This window comes from Siniperca chuatsi, linkage group LG5 (assembly GCF_020085105.1).
Source record: "Siniperca chuatsi isolate FFG_IHB_CAS linkage group LG5, ASM2008510v1, whole genome shotgun sequence".
In the NCBI taxonomy this organism is placed as follows: domain Eukaryota; kingdom Metazoa; phylum Chordata; class Actinopteri; order Centrarchiformes; family Sinipercidae; genus Siniperca; species Siniperca chuatsi.
The window spans coordinates 15152229-15170486 of NC_058046.1; the positions used below are offsets into that span (position 1 = coordinate 15152229).

Genomic DNA, 18258 nt, shown 5'->3' on the forward strand with positions numbered 1-18258 from the left:
TTTGATTGACATATGAACACATTGCTTACTTATAATAACATTGTAGCACAGAATATACAGTATGAGCATTAACAGGTCTTACACTCCACTTTAAATTCTGTATAGTAGACTACAAAAGTAGGCTCAGGGAAACTTTCTTTCTTTTCCTGCAGTGGGAGAATTTTCTGTTCGATCAGTAAAGTACTTAAAGTACTCTGCACTCTGAGCATATGATGGATCATATTCTATCCAATTCTTATCCCTGCAGCAACAAATCCCATAGGCGATCCCATCTTATGTGAACGACTGAAGATGAAATTCCATATAGAAGCTGCGCTTGTCTGTCTTGTAGAAGCATCAAGAAAGGCAGGTAGATCAGAGGCTTTATTGTCAATGTTTCGATAGCAAAGCCTTAGATTTGTCAATAGTACAAAGCACTGTTACAAACATAGGAGGTAGTCGACGCTGAGTCTTCACTGAGCATTGTAAAATGCATAGAGAAATACTATGGCCATATTGACTGCTTCAAATACCTCAGAAGAGAACCCAAAGCTCCATGCTTTCTGTTTGCAGTGCAGAGTGGTACCATTGTTGTGCTATTGCAATTTCACAACTGCTTAAAGTATAAAAAAACATACATATAATCATATTTAACCCAAGAAATACATATTCATTAGTATAGAACAGAATCACAATAATAAATACTTTATATTATATGCTTATGATGCTGATTATTGACTTATGTAACCCAATAGGGGCATTTTACACAATGTTTGGCAATTACATGATTTCTGTTGGATTACATAAGTAAATGAATAATGTTACATCAAGTTATAGATAAATGAGGGGTGTCTCCCCTCCTCACCCTCTTTCATGTCCTCCATATTTAAACATTTTTCTTTGTGCACTTGTGCTTCCTCCAGCTCCATGATCCCCTCTCATTAGCAGGCACTCCGTGGGTTACTTGCCCGCAGTGCCACCCCAGCCAGAGTACTCCAGGCAAATGTGGAGAACTTTGCAGGGCACGTTCCAGCTCTGCTGATGTATGTGGATGCAATCCGGTGGAGCCGCTTCGCACCAAAGGTGTTGTAGTGTCCTGGGAGGACTTGGTCAACCTGTTTAATGAATGTGCCAGTTGTTAAACACTTTAAAAATGATGTACAGTACGTACTATGTGAATTCCTAAATCATCTGTTGAGGCACACTCAAGCATTATTTCTCTGGGTACCAATCTGTATCCATCATACAGTACATAGCTCTGATTTAAGGATGATTATTACATACAGCTGAAAATAAATTCTGTTAAATATTTTGATTGACATGGAAATTACTTAATTAAGTATATTTTCCATTCTTTACATACATCTTCTAGAAAAACAATGTTGTCAGTAAACTGTAAAATCCCAGTGTCACCGAGGGTAGTGAATAAAAGTCAGCTCAGCACCTAAAATGTACATATAATGAACACTTCTGTCAAAAGCATCATAACATAAATCTAATATGTTTTAGACGATGGGACTGGATATCTTGTGCATTAAAGCTCATTTAATCTGACCCAGGATAGAGGAACTATGAGCTGAAATGGCTAGGCCACCCTCTGGTGTGTTTCAGTGTTACCTGTTCGCTGTCCACCAGCCCCACCAGCCGCTCACAACTGCTGATGTAGTCACTGACGTGGCTGTAGGGCAGCCAGTCAATCATAGCGCCATCATACACTACATCTCCACTGAAAAGCAACTTATTGTCACGGTCATGGAGACAGATGCTGCCCCGAGAGTGACCAGGCATGTGGAGCACCGTCAGCTGTCTGTCACCCAGGTTGATGACATCACCTAGACAGGAGAGAGGGAGAGATAGTATCATACACACACATACAAACACAATATAACTTGTAACTTCAAGTCCATATGCATCCCATTCCCAGACTTACATCCAAACTAAATCCTTATGCTCTTCATAATTTGGCTGGCTGGAATCAAGCCAGGGTTATATTTGTGTTTTCCACATGTCACCTCATATCACCATGATGTGCAGAGTATAGGACATTCAGTGTATCATTGATTTGGTCCAGACCAGGTTTGAGTTGCACAGTGTGACAGGAGGGTGAACCTGACACATCAAGCAATGAGATATTCCAGCTGCACTGCAGCAGTGGCTCTGACACAGCAGAACAAGTCAGTGTATTGACCAGCGGTGCAAAAATTACACTCTATAAGAATACTAAAGACAGGTAACAAGTTTTGATCCAAACTATAACAAAAACAAAGATGCTCATCCCAAATGCAACATCCTTTGTGATATAAGCTTTGTGCAACAACTATCATGAAATAAGTGAGAAATCTAAAGTTGCAGAATGTGAGTTTAATCTATTAGTGATTGATTTGGTGTGTATCTGCTAACAGCACAGTGGGTGATGGCTAAATCAGTGCTATGAGGTTATTACTACTCTATGGGATGCTTTCCATAAGTGTAGCCCGTCTCTATTTTCTTCTTCTTTCTTTCTTGGAAATAACAGAATTCAAAGTCATCAGCACACTGGCTTAAAATAGAGCTGCTCATCAAATACAGATAAAGAATGAGCATAGTAGCTGCCAACAAAAAAAATGATTTCTTCTTGTCACATATCTCACAAACTATCAACACAGTTTGCTTAGGGTGGGCCCCCCTTGACAAATGACCTTTTCCTGCACTCTTTACATACCCCATCTCATAGTATGTAATAAGACAATTACACCTGTAAAAGCACTGCCGCTCACCTCATATTGTACCTCTCCACTGTTTCCACTGCACATGTTACTGTATATGCCTATACGTGTGGGTTATGTGTGTGTCTGAGTTCATTTAGCAAGTCATTATTGGTATTCTGCAAAATTCATTGTGTGGTTAAATCCTCCTATGGAGATAAAAAGGTTCTAATGTGCAAACTATAGCTACTGAGTCCACCGAATATCATGGTCTAATGGTATCGGCCATGATGCTTTTAGACCTGGCGTTTGATCACAGGTCCACTCCCCCATCATAAATAATATAATCATATCTGCAAAGGCTGCATCCACCACCTACCCTCCTGCAGTATGTGTGTGGGCTGCACAGCCTTGACTTTGTAGTGCCTTGCCCTCCATCCTGGACTGGGAGCCTCGGCTATCTCCCTGTCGCTGAGCCAGGTGACCGTCTCGAAGTTGTCTCCGTTGGCCAAGGCATCGACCTCGGCGCTGTGGACGCCCACCTGTTGGAACTGATGCAGACCGCCCGAGTGGTCAAAGTGGGCATGGGTGGCGATGGCCAGCAGCGGGTTCTTCCTCTGCGGATCTTTGCCGAGCAGCCCCTTGGCGTCGATGTAGTCAGGTAAGCTTCTCAAGCCCAGACCAGTGTCTATCACTACGTCCTGGTGTGAGCCGCGGAGCAGCCAGATGTTGGCCCGGTTATCTGACTGGTAGAATCGCTCCTGGATCCAGAAGAGTCCGTCTCCGAGCGATTTGTGAGCGTACCAGTCGGCTGCAGACATCCCAGTTCATGCACTTGTCGAAGTAACCTGCTGCGGGTATGGTGCTGTCAGTTGATTTTGCGGGGGAGAGATGTAACTAGCCTTCTAGCTAGAGGTGATATGTTTTCATTGAGGTTAATGTGAAGGTGGCCGCAGACACACCCTTGTTGAAGAAGAGCGTGCTCATTGGGCGAACAGATAGTGACGACAGCCTACAGCGCGCTACTATTGGCTGCAAATAAGTCACGCATTCTCAAACGTCATGCAGGGGCGGGGCGATTTAAAGGCACATTTACGCAAACTGCTGAGTGTAGCGTGTGTGCTTAGGTTTCCACGCCGGTGCTAGCACAGCCGTACAAATCTTCATTAGGTTTAACTGTAAATCTAGTGATATCAGGAGTTAGTTGACCCGCCGAACAACAGATAAAACTGAGTAGCTGAATGTTAATGACACGTAAACTCGAAAAGTGAAATGGAGACTTGGTAAAGGCTAAATGCCGCTGAATAGCCCTGAAATACACAGACTTACGTCTCCACATTAGGAGAAATTTACTAACAGTCCCATAGTGAGTATTACAACATTTGTGTTGGTGAATCTCTGATGCAGTATTGTAGTGTTGACCAACGCTGCATTGTAGGCAAAGTCAGACAAAAGGCGATGAAAGCTGTGGTACAGTAACTTGTATGTGTACACGTGTTTGACAGTGAAGTTGACTGGAGACATGTGGACTCTGTGCTGCAGGTACAGAGGAGGCTTGCAGCCATGGCAGGCAGGGGTCGTGGAGTAGCTGCCTTTACCTTCAACATTGACGCTCTGGGCATCGGCAGGGGCAGCATGCCAGAAGCCAGGGTGGGGCCCAGCCCGCTGTTTCCAGTAAGTACCGAACACACACACACACACAAATGCAGAGATCCCACGATGATACATCACACTGCAGTATATTAAATTCACCCATAAGCCCTCAAAGTGTTACATGGCACAAAATTTCAGGGAGCTTGAAATTCAGATCTCGATTCGTTGACAGATCAGAGAGACAGGTGAAATTTGCATGACATTTCAAAAGTAGACTTGTATAAAGAAAACGTGTAGGTGCTATTATGATCTATTTAGACAAAAGCACAAGCTATGAAAAAAAATGTTTTATTTGCAAAAAATAAAATAAGTTGGGTAAAATATTATAATATAGTATTTGTCACGGACATGTTAAGAGCCTGCACCTGTTTAAAAGCAGTGTCCCATTAAGTACCTCTTTCTAGAGCATCAACTTTGTATAACAGATGAACTATCGGTTGCTCCAGGATGCTTCTGTTATTTTCTGCATCAGAATCAGCTTTATTGTAGTAGTAGTTTTACACATACAAGGAATTTTCTTTGGTATTTTTGGTGCAAAACAATAAACATAGTAGAAATATAAAGAAAGATAAAGCAAGTACCTGCAGGTCAAGAATCATAAGTATTAAATATAAAATTGACAGTAAGATATTAAAGAAATATTATAAGAAAATAATATGTGACTGTTATTTAAATGACAGTTTGTGCAGGGATGTGCAATGTGCAAAATATTTACATGGGAATGTGCAAAAGTTTACAGTATGAGTATACTGCACTATAAGAGAGGGTGATGATGGTGCCCAGGAAGCCGAATGACTCCACAAGGTCTACAGGGGAGTCACGCAGGGTGATGTGGGCGGATGAGGGTGGGTTCTTCCTGTAATCCACAACTATCTCGCGTTGAGCTCCAGGTTGTCCTGACTGCACCAGGTTACCAGATGGTCAATCTCCCACCTGTAGGCAGACTCATCCCCATCAGAGATGAGCCCAATGAAGGTGGTGTCATCCATGACATTCAGGAGCTTGACGGACTGATGACTGGAGGTGCAGCTGTTGGTGTACAGGGAGAAGAGAAAAGGGGAAAGAACACAGCCTTGGGGGGAACCGGTGCTGATGATCCGGGAGTCAGAGACATGTTTTCCCAGCTTCACGTCCTGCCTCGTGTCAGACCGGAAGTCTGTGATCCACCCGTAGGTGGAGTCTGGCACACTCAGCTGGGAGAGCTTGTCCTGCAGAAGAGCGGGAGCGTGTTTAGGCGGAGCTGAAATCCACAAACAGGATCCTAGTGTAGGTTCCTGAGGAGTCCAGGTGCTGGAGGATCAAGTGAAGGGCCATGTTTACTGCAGACCCAATGGCTCTGTAGGTGAACTGCAGGGGGTCCAGGAGCGGGTCTGTAATGGACTTTAGGTGGGACATCAGAAGGCGGTCAAAAGACTTCATTACCACAGAGGTCAGGGCGACAGGTCTGTAGTCATTAAGTCCTGTGGTCCTTGGTTTTTTGGGGACGGTGATGATGGTGGAGGATTTGAAGCAAGCTGGCACATGGTATATCTCCAGTGAGGTGTTAATGATGCAGCAAATAGGGGGCCATAGGGGGACTTTTGGGCCCCAATTGACTCGCCTTCCTCATACTTCACACTTTCTGTGCATTGTGCACATGTCCTTTTGCCCTTCAAGTACATTACACACAGCACACTACATATGACAGCTTGATTATATTTTGCACACAGGCCCAGAGACCAACCATGACATTGTAATTTGGTGGTATATATTCCCAAACAATTTACCACAAACCAATTGACATACTTGGGGCTTTTGAGGCCCCTGAGGGTCAGTTTGCCCCGTTGAATATTAAGACTTGCTTTGTATGTGACACCTGTGTCCATTTGCTTAGGCTGAGTTGAGGATGTTCTGTGTCTCTTTTTGTCTTTACACAAAATTTGCAGTGTATGTATAATATATATTAACACCATTTGTTTATTTTTCAAGTTAAGCACTTCAGTATGCTTGACTTGTGCTTGACTGAGCGTTTGTACATGTCGCCAGTCGCCCTGACAACTGATACACCCATTTTGATAACTTTATCAGGTCTGTGCACCATTACTTGGCAGGTCTAGCTTGGGCTGCATTTTAATTGTCCTTACATCATCTCTTTCATTTTAAGTGTAGGATCAGTTTGGTACAATTTGGTACTATTTTACTGTACAGAATTTGACTGTATCAGTTAAAACTAAAATGTAATCTGTTGAGGAATAAATTGGAGCTAACACTAAAACTGCTTCAATAAATGTACGTATTTTTCAATATGCTGCCACATCTGCTCTTTAGTGTTGATCAAAGGCACAAATGAAAAAGAAACATAACTGTTATACTTGATTGCCATTATCACCCTTCCACTCTCTATCCTCCTCCAGAGCACAGACTTTAAACCAGTGCCGCTGAAAGCTGGCGAGGATGAGGACTACATGCTGGCCTTAAAACAGGAAATGAGGGGAACAATGCAACGGCTACCACACAACATCAAGCCTCTGTCCAATAAAGCAGGTGAGGAGGAGAGTAGTGCATTAGAAACCTGACATCCAATAGAAATGCCATGGCAAGACAATTGGCTGCTGTGAGGGAGGATAATGCAGCACTTAGGAACTGAGACATTTAATTAGGGTCATATCTGGGAAAAGGAGAGAGAGGCAGATTTCTGGCAGAATATTGAGTTACAGCTGCTGCCTCATCTGGCGGTTTTAATATGATTTCTATGGTCTGGCCGGATCGGGCCTTTTAGAGTTTCCTTATTCAGTGATGAGCTAAATATATCCATAACAAGTAGTCGATTTAGTTTATTGTGAGTTGTCACATACTCTATTGATAATCTGTTAAACATCTGCAGACAAAGCGAAACCGTCGAAATGTTACAAATACTCTATAAACTATCTGTAGGCGGACTATCTAAATAAAGTGTTACCTTACAATGAGCTGGGATTTGATAGATCATGTCTATAAATGTCACTCATTTTGTTTTGGGACTAACAAAAATTGTATATATATAGAGCCACTCTGCTGAGTCTATAGTCAAAACTATTCAAACTATGATTTACCGTTGTGGCTAAGAATCAGGAGTAGCAACCAGTGTTTTGTGTTGGTAAACTCGTGGTTCTGATAAACTGCTGAATGCAATGTGAGAGTGAATTGGGACTTGTTTAAAAGTGTACTGAAGCAGAACTTTCTCTTGTTTACATGAAACAGAAGTGGAGAAATACACGGAGAGATACCTGAAGCAAAGCCAGATGGAAGATGAGGAATGGACTCCAGGTACTTGCATAACATACTGTCATGTGATTGGAGCAAATTGAGGAAAAAAATAAATAATGGAAATACTGTTCTTGATATTTTAGACTGGAACCTCTTCCCAAAAGAATTGATGCCCCGAAAGAAAAAAACTCGTGTTAAACCAGGTATATTAAAGCCATTATGTATGTAAGACGGTGTAGTCCCTCATTCGTCCAGGAGTGTTCTATCGTAGAAAAGGTTTCAGTCGTAGTCATCTGGACACTGTTTTCAGAATCAAGGCGTTTGGCTCCCATCCGGAAGTCATTCTCAATTGTGAATGACTTCCGGATGGGAGCCGAAACGTCTTGATTCTGAAAACAGTGTCCAGATGACTACGACTGAAACCTTTTCTACGATTATGTATGTAATGAGATTCTTTTTCTGTGATTATTAGAATAAAGACAAAATGATTCAATCCAACAGGCACAAAGAAGAAAACTGTGAAGCTATCATGCAAAGACACAGAAGATATGCTGAGTAAATTAGATGTAAGCTTTTCTTCACTTGTTTGTTCTGTGTTCAACTCCTGACGGTTACATGTGCTGTTAATTTGCTCTTGATGTGATTTATCAAGTACAACAATGCATGTCCTGAGCTAGCAAATGTTTTACATAAGTAATTTAATCTTAATATCAATGTTTCAGGAACTGGCAAAGAAAGATGGGAACCCTGAAAAATCAGACGATGAGACTGAAAACAAAACAGGGAATAAGGATGAGGAGGAAGAAATCGAAGCAGAAGAATATGATGAAGAGGATATTGAAGAGGTTGGATTACAAATGATAACCTGAAATCTTTATTGCCAAATGTGTTCAACGCAAACCTAATGTGGTTGATATGTAAGAAGCATGTAATCTGTTTTCTTTATTTCTCTGTAGGAAAACGACTACATTGAAAGCTATTTTGACAATGGCGAAGATTTTGCTGCAGAAAGCGATGATAATATGGATGGTGAAGGAACGTACTGAGAGAGTCACTCAACCAAGCCTACACTGTTGAAGTAAACAATCATGTGATTGTTTCTATTGGTTAAATATTGTAGATAAGTTGGGAATGCTGTTTACCAAAGTGATATTTGTTTGCTTTGTTTTGTTTTGATCTTGAGATGCAAGCTAAGACTTATGTAAATAAGAAATGCCAAACTATGTGCACACTGGCAATAATTTATTCAAAATAGATGTATTTATTTTCCAGCCTGTAGCACATTTCCACAGGTTGAAAGGCACATACTGTCAACAACATGTAATGCTTTTTCATGAAGTATCAAGTGAACACAGTGATAAAATAAATGTAAAATTTCACATAATTACAAGTATGAGTCATTATGGGAATATTGTGCATTTCCCATTTTCTTCACCATGCTCTTCGAGTTTTTTTGAAATGACAAAAAAAAAAAAAGTTCTCTGCAGGCAAGCTAAAGGAAAGAAAACAAAGCAACTTTCATGGAAATCCATAAACATAATTTAACTGGTAACCGCCAATACTGAGTGTTAAGTGTAAGGCTAATGCTCAATAGTCTTGAAATAAATTAATTTTATATTAAACACAATGGCAGTAATCATACTTTTCCAACAAATAGCGTTGGAAAATACACTATTTTTAACATGGCAAAAAATACAGTTGGACCAAACTGAGTAAAAACTGCTTTAAAACCAAATCTACAGAATTAATGAATCTCTGGAGGGTGTGGCCACTGATTCCATCACTGAATAAACAGAAAAGTTAGAGTGTTGCTGTCTGCCTCGGTTTGTTTTTTTAACTCTTTGGATACAGTTTGTGTGTAGTTTACTGAGAATGCAACAGCATAGATGATAACAAAAACATTTCTGATGAGAACAACTCTTAAATGTATCCAAGTTCAACCAAGCATAACATTTGTTATTTTCAGCCCATTTGTACTCGCTGAAAAGCATATAAATGTAAATGGACAGACACAAGGAATGACTGTGGCCACACCCTTATTCCTAGTCTCAGAAAACCTGACTGTCCCAGTCAGACAGATTGCACTGATGTATTAAGTCTATAAAAACTACTCAAAATGGGAATGTCCACCCAGTTTTATTAGGTCTGTGTTAGCAACAAATTTATATGTGAAGTTATATTCCCTTGTTATGTTTTCTCATGCCCTCCATGTTCACCATCTCCTGCTTTATCCGCACCGGGTCCCTGTGGATCTCCATTAACCACATTTCTAGCATGGTGTCCAGGTCCAGCCCCTGCATGGTTGTGTTCTCCTACAGGAAGGTCCAAATTATTACCATGGAGATGTCCATGAGACATGTTGCCATGAGGTTTTGTAGGAATGCCATGATGGCTGACGTCAGCTTTCATGAGAACCTCATAGTACAGCAGATAAAACACAGGCGTGACAATGCCAACAACCAGCATGATGGCCACAGCCGTCCACCACCTCATTCCCCAGTCTGCCCCATAATAAGGGTCCTTTCTCTGTGCTGATTTATACTCAACTTCTCCTAGCAGTGGCTGCTGCTGTTGCAGCGTTAAGGAGGACACAACCTCATTCAGGCTGTTCCGAGACGGACCTGTGGATTTCACCAGCCGTTCAATGTCCTTGTCCTTCTCCAGGAGGAATCCTTCCACACTGTCGGTGGAAGAAGAAGAGTCTGTGGAGGACTCAGAGGGGGGAGAGGTAACAGGTGAGATCTGGGGCAGGCGCCTCCCACCTGAGGGGGAGGCAGATGTGAGAGGTCCAGTGCTGTGAGTTTCAGTTAGGACGCTAAAGCGCCTCACGGGAATCTTGACCGACCGCAGGGCAAAGAAGTCCTGCTCTGTCAAGAGGTTGTTGGCACGCTTTATATCAGCCACCTAGGAAACGCACACAAGAAAGATGAATTTACTATGCTGCTTACAGACACAAATTGGTATTTTACATTTACTGTCGTCTGAATATTCTGGATTCTGAGTCAACCACTAAACTATAATGGCAGCCTTTGCATTTGTTGCAAAGAAGGGTGCATGATACAAAATGCCAACTGTCAACCTCCTACAAAGAATGCTGTCAATAATCATCTAAATTATTTAATACAGGAAATGACAAAAGTTGTAAACCCAAAGTAAAGCTACCCAAATTAACACACAGAGTAGTAAATATTATCCATATGATTATGGTGGAATTATGCACAGGGTATGTAATGACAGTTCAACAAGTTCTGAACACAATATTCACCTTTTAAGTTGATTATGTAAACTTGTTAGCAAACAGTTGCTTATTTACAAATCCAGCAGTTACAAAGCAACATTATCATTAATTTTAAGTCCTGTTTCTGGCCACCTGGCAAACGCAAGTCCAATATTTGCTCTCCTTTTAGCCCTGTTCTTGGTCTCTACCAACTTCTGAGGAAAATATCTGCCTCTTTAGCTGCTAAATGTGCCACTATGTTCACCAGCTGGTCAACTTGTCATTAAGCTCCATAAATTCAAGGGGAGTTGCAGATTTGGATGCTAATTCTCTGTGGGTTCATCTCTTCAAGCAACCCCTTTCACAGGGTCGTTTGATACATTGTTATTATAAAAATATTGATTATAGCTGCTTTAAAAATAACCATTCTCCTTTGTTGTTACTAGAAGGTAGTTCAGTCTTATAATGACCTGGGATGGCATGGACGGATATGGATGAAAACATGTAGTTTCTGAGTACTGCATAGTGCTTTCCTGATCTAAGGAAAAGGTGGATTCATTCTGAGGCTGTGCCCAAAACTGAAAATTAACAATGAGATTTGTTTTCCATTGTTAAGAAATCTTTTTATACATTTTCTACTAAAATGATAAAATACAGTAACAATGGTAAAAAGAATATGTCTTTAAAATGTAACCCGGAAGCTATCAATGTTCAGTCTGGATCTAGATATATATATATATATATATATATATATATATATATAACGCTCCATCACTCTTATTGTGCATGAATTATAATATATTGTTTGACTGTTGGTTAGATAAAGTAATGAATTTGAGGACACTAGTTGGGACTCTGGTAACTAGTGTATATTCTTTTCTATAATTCTATAGAATAACTGGTTAGCACATCTAAATTAATTCATTGAAAAATAAGACAGATTTATCAATAATAATTGTTAGTTGCAGCTCTAATTGCGTAAAGGGCCAAGAATGTTTGTATATATGTGTAATATAAGAGAAGATAGTCCACTTTAACATGGCAATGAAGGAGAGTTGAGTGGGTACTCCCCAAGGAGAGGAAGAAAGACACGCACACACACGTACTGAGCAATGGTATTGCAGGGAAATGCTGTTCAGGGTGTCACCCTCCTGGACATCTCTGGTCAGGTAGATAATATCTTCCATCCTCTCTCTGGAAGTGCTCCTCCGCAGCCTCTCTCTGCCACGTGGCCGCAGCTCATAGCTCTCTGCATCCTCCTCTGACAGGTCATTCTCCGAGCCATTATTTCCGAACAGATAGGCATGACCGCCATTGGCAGGCTGCACCATGGTGGCTGACTGGAACCCATAGTGCTGGCTTCTACTGGACATTTTTTCTTCACTGTTTTGGGAAGAGCAGGGATAGGCTTGAGTACCAAATCCTGAACTTGTACAGCATATTCTTTGGGAATACCAGCAAGGTATACTTTACCCTGAAGTAAGATAACAAGGAAAAACATGTTTGAACTAATAAGCCACTTCACTGAGTCTAACTAAATGTCCATTTAACAGGGTGTATAGTTTCAAACAAGGGAGGGCTATCCTGTAAAATCTGGTACATTCACACAAGGCACACAAGCAATATTGTGCTACTGAAACATGACATATGTGGTATCAAAATGTTGGCTATACATGCAGGTGACTATGTCATTGTTTTCACCAGTTTTAACAGCGTGGGGGAAAGATTGGGCTACAGTGGACGTCTTTATAAAGAATCACCCTGTACCATTACAGCTATTAATGTCATCCCAAATGTGACCACTGTATCAGATAAACTTACAAATTTAAATCAAAGTATACAGATGTAAAAAAAAAAAAAAAAGACTGAATGAAAGCTGGCCTATGTTAACTTTGACACCATACAAGACCAAACATGCATTTCTTTCTCTGAAACCTGCAATTAACAGGTGCAGGCAGCAGCAGAGTTCACTTTCACTAATGATACATTTCTCAAGTTGTTCAGCATCCTACAAAAAATAACTAAAGTCCATCTGGCAGTCCTGTGCATTCAAGTTAGAGTTAAGCTAGATAAGACTGGGCCTCTTCCAGTACGATAAGTGACGTTACAGGCAGTACATTCAACCCTCAAGATGCATTGGTCCTCTGTTTATGTAACATTTCTGCTTCGTTACGGCCATGGGAACATCACCAACTAATGTGACATCTTGTCAGATAACGTTGCCTATCTATTCCCCTATCACAGCTGTAACCTATGAGCAAAGCAGACTTCACTCTAGATTACTATTTTAAACCAAATGCCAGATTTCTGACCAACGTAAGGTAATGTTAGCTAAGTTAGCAGCTAGCAATCTATGGCGTTAATCATAAGCACACCAACAACCACCTTCTTTATCAAGCACGCAGGGGTGTGATTGACTACCTAACTAAGCTTTCAGAGTTACTGTTGCTAAAATTACAGGTTAGCAATTATTTAACTAAGCAATTAGCGTATATTAGGTATAAAACAACAGAGCTAATGCTACACCTTAGTCTCTCTCACCCCACAATCCAGTCGATATCGTTGTCCAATAGGAATAACTACGTAACTTTAGAAGCACGTCTGTTTAAGCCACCAAATCAGTGGCTTAAATGAACTGTCAGGTTGGTCTTGTAGTGATATGAGTGTGGTACAGCGCACGTTAACAATTAGCAAACTAGAAGCATCTAGGCTAGCGCTAAATAGCGTCCACCTATGTTATGTGGCTAACGTTAGTAGCGTTTGTACATTACTATCGGTCACTGGTCACAGTTGGTCAACAACTACATTTACCTGAAAACGTGAACACCGATCAATCAGTTGACCTGAATAATATCCATACTTCCACGGGATTATTTTCGGTCTCACCTTGCCTTCGGTTAATTATCTACCGCTCACGCCACGTCAACAAAACATTTACGTAATGACGTTACCACTGACGCCTCTAACAAATCCCTCACTTTTAATCGCCAGATGGCGCTAAAGGTCAAGTTAATACTTGCTAGGATCCCTCCTCTTTAGGAGCAGACAGTTCAAGTAGGCCTACCAAGATTTTGGATTAAAGTTAGTATCGGATTATTTTTATTCAGACATATTTTCATATCCGTATTAGCTAATTTCTTACCGTTGACCTAAACTAACTGCCATGTCAATTAAAATACAAGCAATCCAGCCAATAGAAAATAGGTTACAGGTTGAGTATGCACGGTAAACTCAACTATATTAGCTGTTAGTTAACAGTTAATTTATAGCTATAACGTTACTAGATACATTTAGTTTTAAATATACAGTAAGTAGTATCAACGTTTATTCAAACTTATATACACGTAGCACTGCCACTCCTAACAATTAGCTTTGGCGTTATAAATTACCTCTATAAATCGACGGTGAACAACATAGTGGTCTAACGTTACGTGGGTAAAATGCAAAAGCGATTTCGCATAAACCTGCTTGTGTTTCGGTTAGATATAGCATTTTGTCATATTTAAGTTGCTAAAGATGAAGTACAAATTTGCAAAGTTTATGTGGAGTGACAACAGCAGAGGGGAGAATAGCCACCAAGAGAGCTGCTCGGGGGACTCTGTGCCTGTTCGGTTCACAGGGTGGAGCTGTCCACCACCACATGGAGCACCCTCGAGACACAAATGGGATTAAAACATCTTGTCTGATTAGGCAGCGACCGGGGGACGAGCTGGAGTCCCTGCGTAGCTGCAAACTAATCTTTCTGTGGGAACAGTGAGTCGTGTGTGTACAGTAGCAGTAGCTCTCACATGGCTGCAGGAGCCCGGAGCTGTGTGTAGAGAGAGGAGAGGGTCCTGAACAGACCGGGAAACCGCTCCGTCTCTTGTTGTTTCTCCCGGCTTCAGTCCCGTTAGATGACATACGCGCTTCATCCCATGTTGTTCACCGGGAACCCAAAGCTGCCGTAGGAAAAAACCGAATTCAGTAGGTTTTTTTATTAAACAATACAAAATGATGCAGTTATTGGCTGCTGCTGCTGAGAAGAGAAGGAGCTGAAGACCCTGGGAGCACGTATCGATGCTATCCTCTGCAATAGATACATTATAGTAATTTATCTTGGACAGAGAGGCCAAGCAAGGTGTCAGGTAAGCTGGAATGATTTATTTTACGTGTCTTTGCAGATATGTTTCTGTTAGTCATTGTGAGTGTGGGCTAATAGTAGGGTACGGATGTGTGTCGACCAGCCAAACTTTGCTGCATAATTGCATAGAAATACTTGGATGCAAGATGAAATCGCTTTGTGACACATATTTATAACGCCTCTGGGACAATGCAAACGTCTTAGATTTATTTTTCAGTAAGTGAGTCAGTAATGATTGGTGACTGTAGGCGCTATTGTCAGCGGTAGATTAATAGTGCAGAGAATAAAGGAAACAAATGAGTAGCGATACTCCTCATCAATTATGCCAGACAGCTCAAGTAGACATATTGTATAACACTATAAGAAAACGATTAAAAGTGGTTGGCCACTGCTAATTTCTTTTTGCATTGTGCCAAAAAATCCCCCTCGGAGCAGCTAATAAAATTGAAAAGCCTAAATATTGATTCAGCTCAATCAGTAAATGAATGGCCGGGTAGCCCATTGAGGACGGAGACAAACGCTTCCATGGTTACATCCAGGATCTCCAGTGTGATTACTGCGCTTTGTGTGGGTTTTCCCTCTCCCACTGAAATAAAACGACAATTCAGGGGGAGCAGCCACACATGGTGAACTGGAGACCCTCTCATAAAGGCTCCGTTGACTAATCTATAGGCTTACTCTGGCCATAAGTAATCTTGGCACACTTTGAGTTGCGCACATGTGCTGTTACTGTTAAATCAACGAGTGGTGCCTGTAGCCTCATTGTGCTGCCGTTGCTTTGCGTATTTTACGCAAATGTCCAGGCTCCATAGTTTACACCAGTTGATGGGGTGGGGTTTTCAGTCCTTGAATAATTGTCCACCTTATCTCTAATTGATTTGACATGATGTCATCTTGGTGCGTCCCTTGCAAATCTCTTTTGTTGCCTCCTTTGTGGTGCCTCAGCAGAGTTAAATCCTTTTTCTCACTGGGGAGGAAGGGAGGGAGCTGCTTCTGTATCCATTCAGCACTTACACCTGCTCTTCCTCAGCGCCAGCCTTCACTGTTTTCTGAAATGTATATTTGTATAAAAGGGTGAAATTTCCGGTTGAAGAATTACAGTCTTCCCCCTTTGTTAGCAAAGAAGCAACAAAACTTACCATGAAATTTTAACAATTTTATTTCCTCACCTATAAACCTATAATCTCTATTTCCATCATCACAAACCCACAGGTCACACAGTCAGTCTGTTTTTGTGTTTGGATCCTCTAAGATCCACACTTGCTCAGAGCTCAGGTCCTTTGTTTGTCTGTGTTTATGTCATCGCCTGGCAGGGGTCAGCCCCCAGTCGCCTGTTTGAGGGTCTGAATGTAATTCACTGGGCGGAAACTGTTTTACTGCCTGCCTCTCTCTCCTTCTGTCTCAACCCTCTAATGGCTGCACAGTACAAAAGCGGACAGTGCCATAAACGGAACCTGTTCAGTGATGAAAGGTGCTGAAGTGTTGCACATTGCAGACAGGATGAGGCTGATGTTTGCTGGGGATGAGAGGGCTAGCGTTCCCAGTATGTGGGGATAAAGGGAAATAGTAGATGAAGACACAACTCTACATACACTTAATTGCCCTGCAACAGGCTGTGCCTGCCTCAGCTGATCTGTGTACCATGGAGCACTGTTGGGGGCAAGAGTTGAAAAGGATGTCTTTATCTGTTGAATGAAGGACATTTGTAAAGTTGAATTGAAACTTTGCATGGCTTGATAGCTACTCTATATATGCAGTTATTCATGATCCTTTTCGTGATCTACAGTAGTTCCATATGATATACTGTATCCCCACTAGTTATACTGAAACACAAGTTATTTGGTTATTTTGTTTTCTGCATCTTAACATATCCTCTTAAATCATCACATGAAAACTCAGGCCTGAGGAGAGCAATGTTCATTTATATAGCACTTGTTATTACAAGTAAACACAATACAAAAGGTTATACTTCTCCTCAGTGAGTGTTCTGCATTTACATTTTTCATGATGTGGGAAGAGAAAACCAGCAGACCTTCCCAGTATACACCTCTTATTAGTTATGGTCTGGTTTTCATTTCCACAGCTTGAGAGGATAAAATTTTGCACCTACTTTCCCACTTCTCCCTCAAATTACAGTAGAACAATTCATAATCCCTTGGTGCAAGACAGAAGTGTACCTTAAACCTGCTAACACTGGGAGCTGACTGGGCTCTCTGAATGCTTATTTGAGTGTATGAACCATAGGTGTTAACATTTTTTGGAGCAATAAGTTCTTAGCCATACATTTGTGCATGCACAGCTGAGATGTGGAAGGTTTCCCCATACTTTTTAAATACAGTACAAAATGCTTCATATTTGTAAAAATAATGAAGAAATTATTAGGAAAAAAAGAACCATGTGGCGAACTGGGACATAGAACAACAATATTTGCACAAGCGCGTGTTTTTGGTGCTTTTTAGATTAAATGCTGATGCTGTAGATAGTGAGATTCAGAGAAAATCATTCTAAAACAGAAGTTAGTTTGAAGATATCTCATTCAGTGTTTGGTGTCATTTCAATTTATTGCTTCTCGATTGATATTTGGCCAATGTGGGGGAAAAAATGCACTGCTGTGGGCAGACAGTATAATTAAGGCTCTCAACTCCATGAGGAGACATTGAAGAGACAAGGAGCGTGTTGCAGGGTCAAAGAAGAAAATACAAATGGGAAAAAATGTCCAACAACAACACAAAATAAAAGAAAGTGATCTATACCACTCTCATATAATTGAAAATAATTAATTTTTTGTGCTAAGATCTGATGTAGCATTTTCTAATTTCTAATGAACGTTCAGTATGCCCCCCAGCAACAAATAAGACAGGAACTGTGCTAGTTTATTCACATCTTCCTGTTGTTTAACTTGACTGAGATCATCAGGTCTGATGCCAAGATGTCTGGAAACCATGATTAAGTTGATTTTAGATTTATTGAATGGACCAATTCAAGTCGTAAGTAAGTCTCTTATAATGTTCTCTGGGATTTTAATACTTTGTTTCAAAAATCATTTGACAGTTCATGCTTACGCTCAGGAGACAGTATCATGTTTTAGTAGTTGTTGTCCTTGGAGCAGAGGGACAGGAAAGTGGTGGGCCCTTAGCGATGGCCAACAATCCTGAGGTCTCTTTAGTGGGCCTGACCAACCGCATATTGTTCCCGGTGAGAGGATGCTAGTACGGTCGCTGCAGCAAACCCTCGGCCATGACCTCGCTGTCAACTCTCATAATCACACTCTCATACATACACACACGCAAGTACACTTGCACACACACATATTGTTATATCTTGCACTCTGCAGGGGCGACGAGGAGCCCTCCTACAGCTGCCCAGCATCTCCATTCGAG

General features: G+C 41.2%; 4 protein-coding genes across 6 annotated transcripts in view; 2 read left to right on the forward strand and 2 right to left on the reverse strand.

The window, feature by feature from the left end:
• Nucleotides 1-348: 348 nt before the first annotated feature.
• mblac2 (metallo-beta-lactamase domain containing 2) lies at nucleotides 349-3621 on the reverse strand. The gene is made up of 3 exons (XM_044198058.1): nucleotides 3043-3621; nucleotides 1597-1811; nucleotides 349-1094 (listed from the first exon to the last, which is right to left on the reverse strand). Exons 1-3 carry the CDS (start codon nucleotides 3482-3484, stop codon nucleotides 921-923), a joined length of 831 nt encoding a protein of 276 aa, XP_044053993.1. The 5' UTR covers nucleotides 3485-3621; the 3' UTR covers nucleotides 349-920.
• Nucleotides 3622-3773: 152 nt separating this feature from the next.
• Nucleotides 3774-8925, forward strand: polr3g (polymerase (RNA) III (DNA directed) polypeptide G). 2 transcript variants are annotated; one of them, XM_044198061.1, is made up of 8 exons: nucleotides 3774-4053; nucleotides 4206-4337; nucleotides 6710-6839; nucleotides 7536-7601; nucleotides 7685-7744; nucleotides 8043-8107; nucleotides 8264-8386; nucleotides 8498-8925. In XM_044198061.1, the coding sequence occupies exons 2-8, from the start codon at nucleotides 4227-4229 to the stop codon at nucleotides 8585-8587; spliced, it is 645 nt and encodes a 214-aa protein (XP_044053996.1). In that variant the 5' UTR covers nucleotides 3774-4053; nucleotides 4206-4226; the 3' UTR covers nucleotides 8588-8925. The 2 variants fall into 2 exon arrangements, with proteins under 2 accessions (XP_044053996.1, XP_044053995.1); XM_044198060.1 differs by having other exon boundaries at nucleotides 3776-4029.
• Nucleotides 8763-13724, reverse strand: lysmd3 (LysM, putative peptidoglycan-binding, domain containing 3). The gene is given in 4 exon segments (XM_044198056.1): nucleotides 8763-9772; nucleotides 9774-10445; nucleotides 11865-12141; nucleotides 13570-13724. Coding segments are annotated over 3 exon segments (996 nt in total). The 5' UTR covers nucleotides 12132-12141; nucleotides 13570-13724; the 3' UTR covers nucleotides 8763-9715.
• A 462-nt stretch (nucleotides 13725-14186) lies between these two features.
• The window catches only part of adgrv1 (adhesion G protein-coupled receptor V1), a 114823-nt gene continuing 110751 nt past the window's right edge, over nucleotides 14187-18258 (forward strand). Inside the window, exon 1 of one of the 2 annotated variants that reach the window (XM_044198045.1) lies at nucleotides 14187-14882. The gene's annotated coding sequence lies outside the window, so the exon portion shown is untranslated. The remainder of the gene's footprint in view (nucleotides 14883-18258) is intronic. The other variant, XM_044198044.1, reaches the window with a different exon arrangement.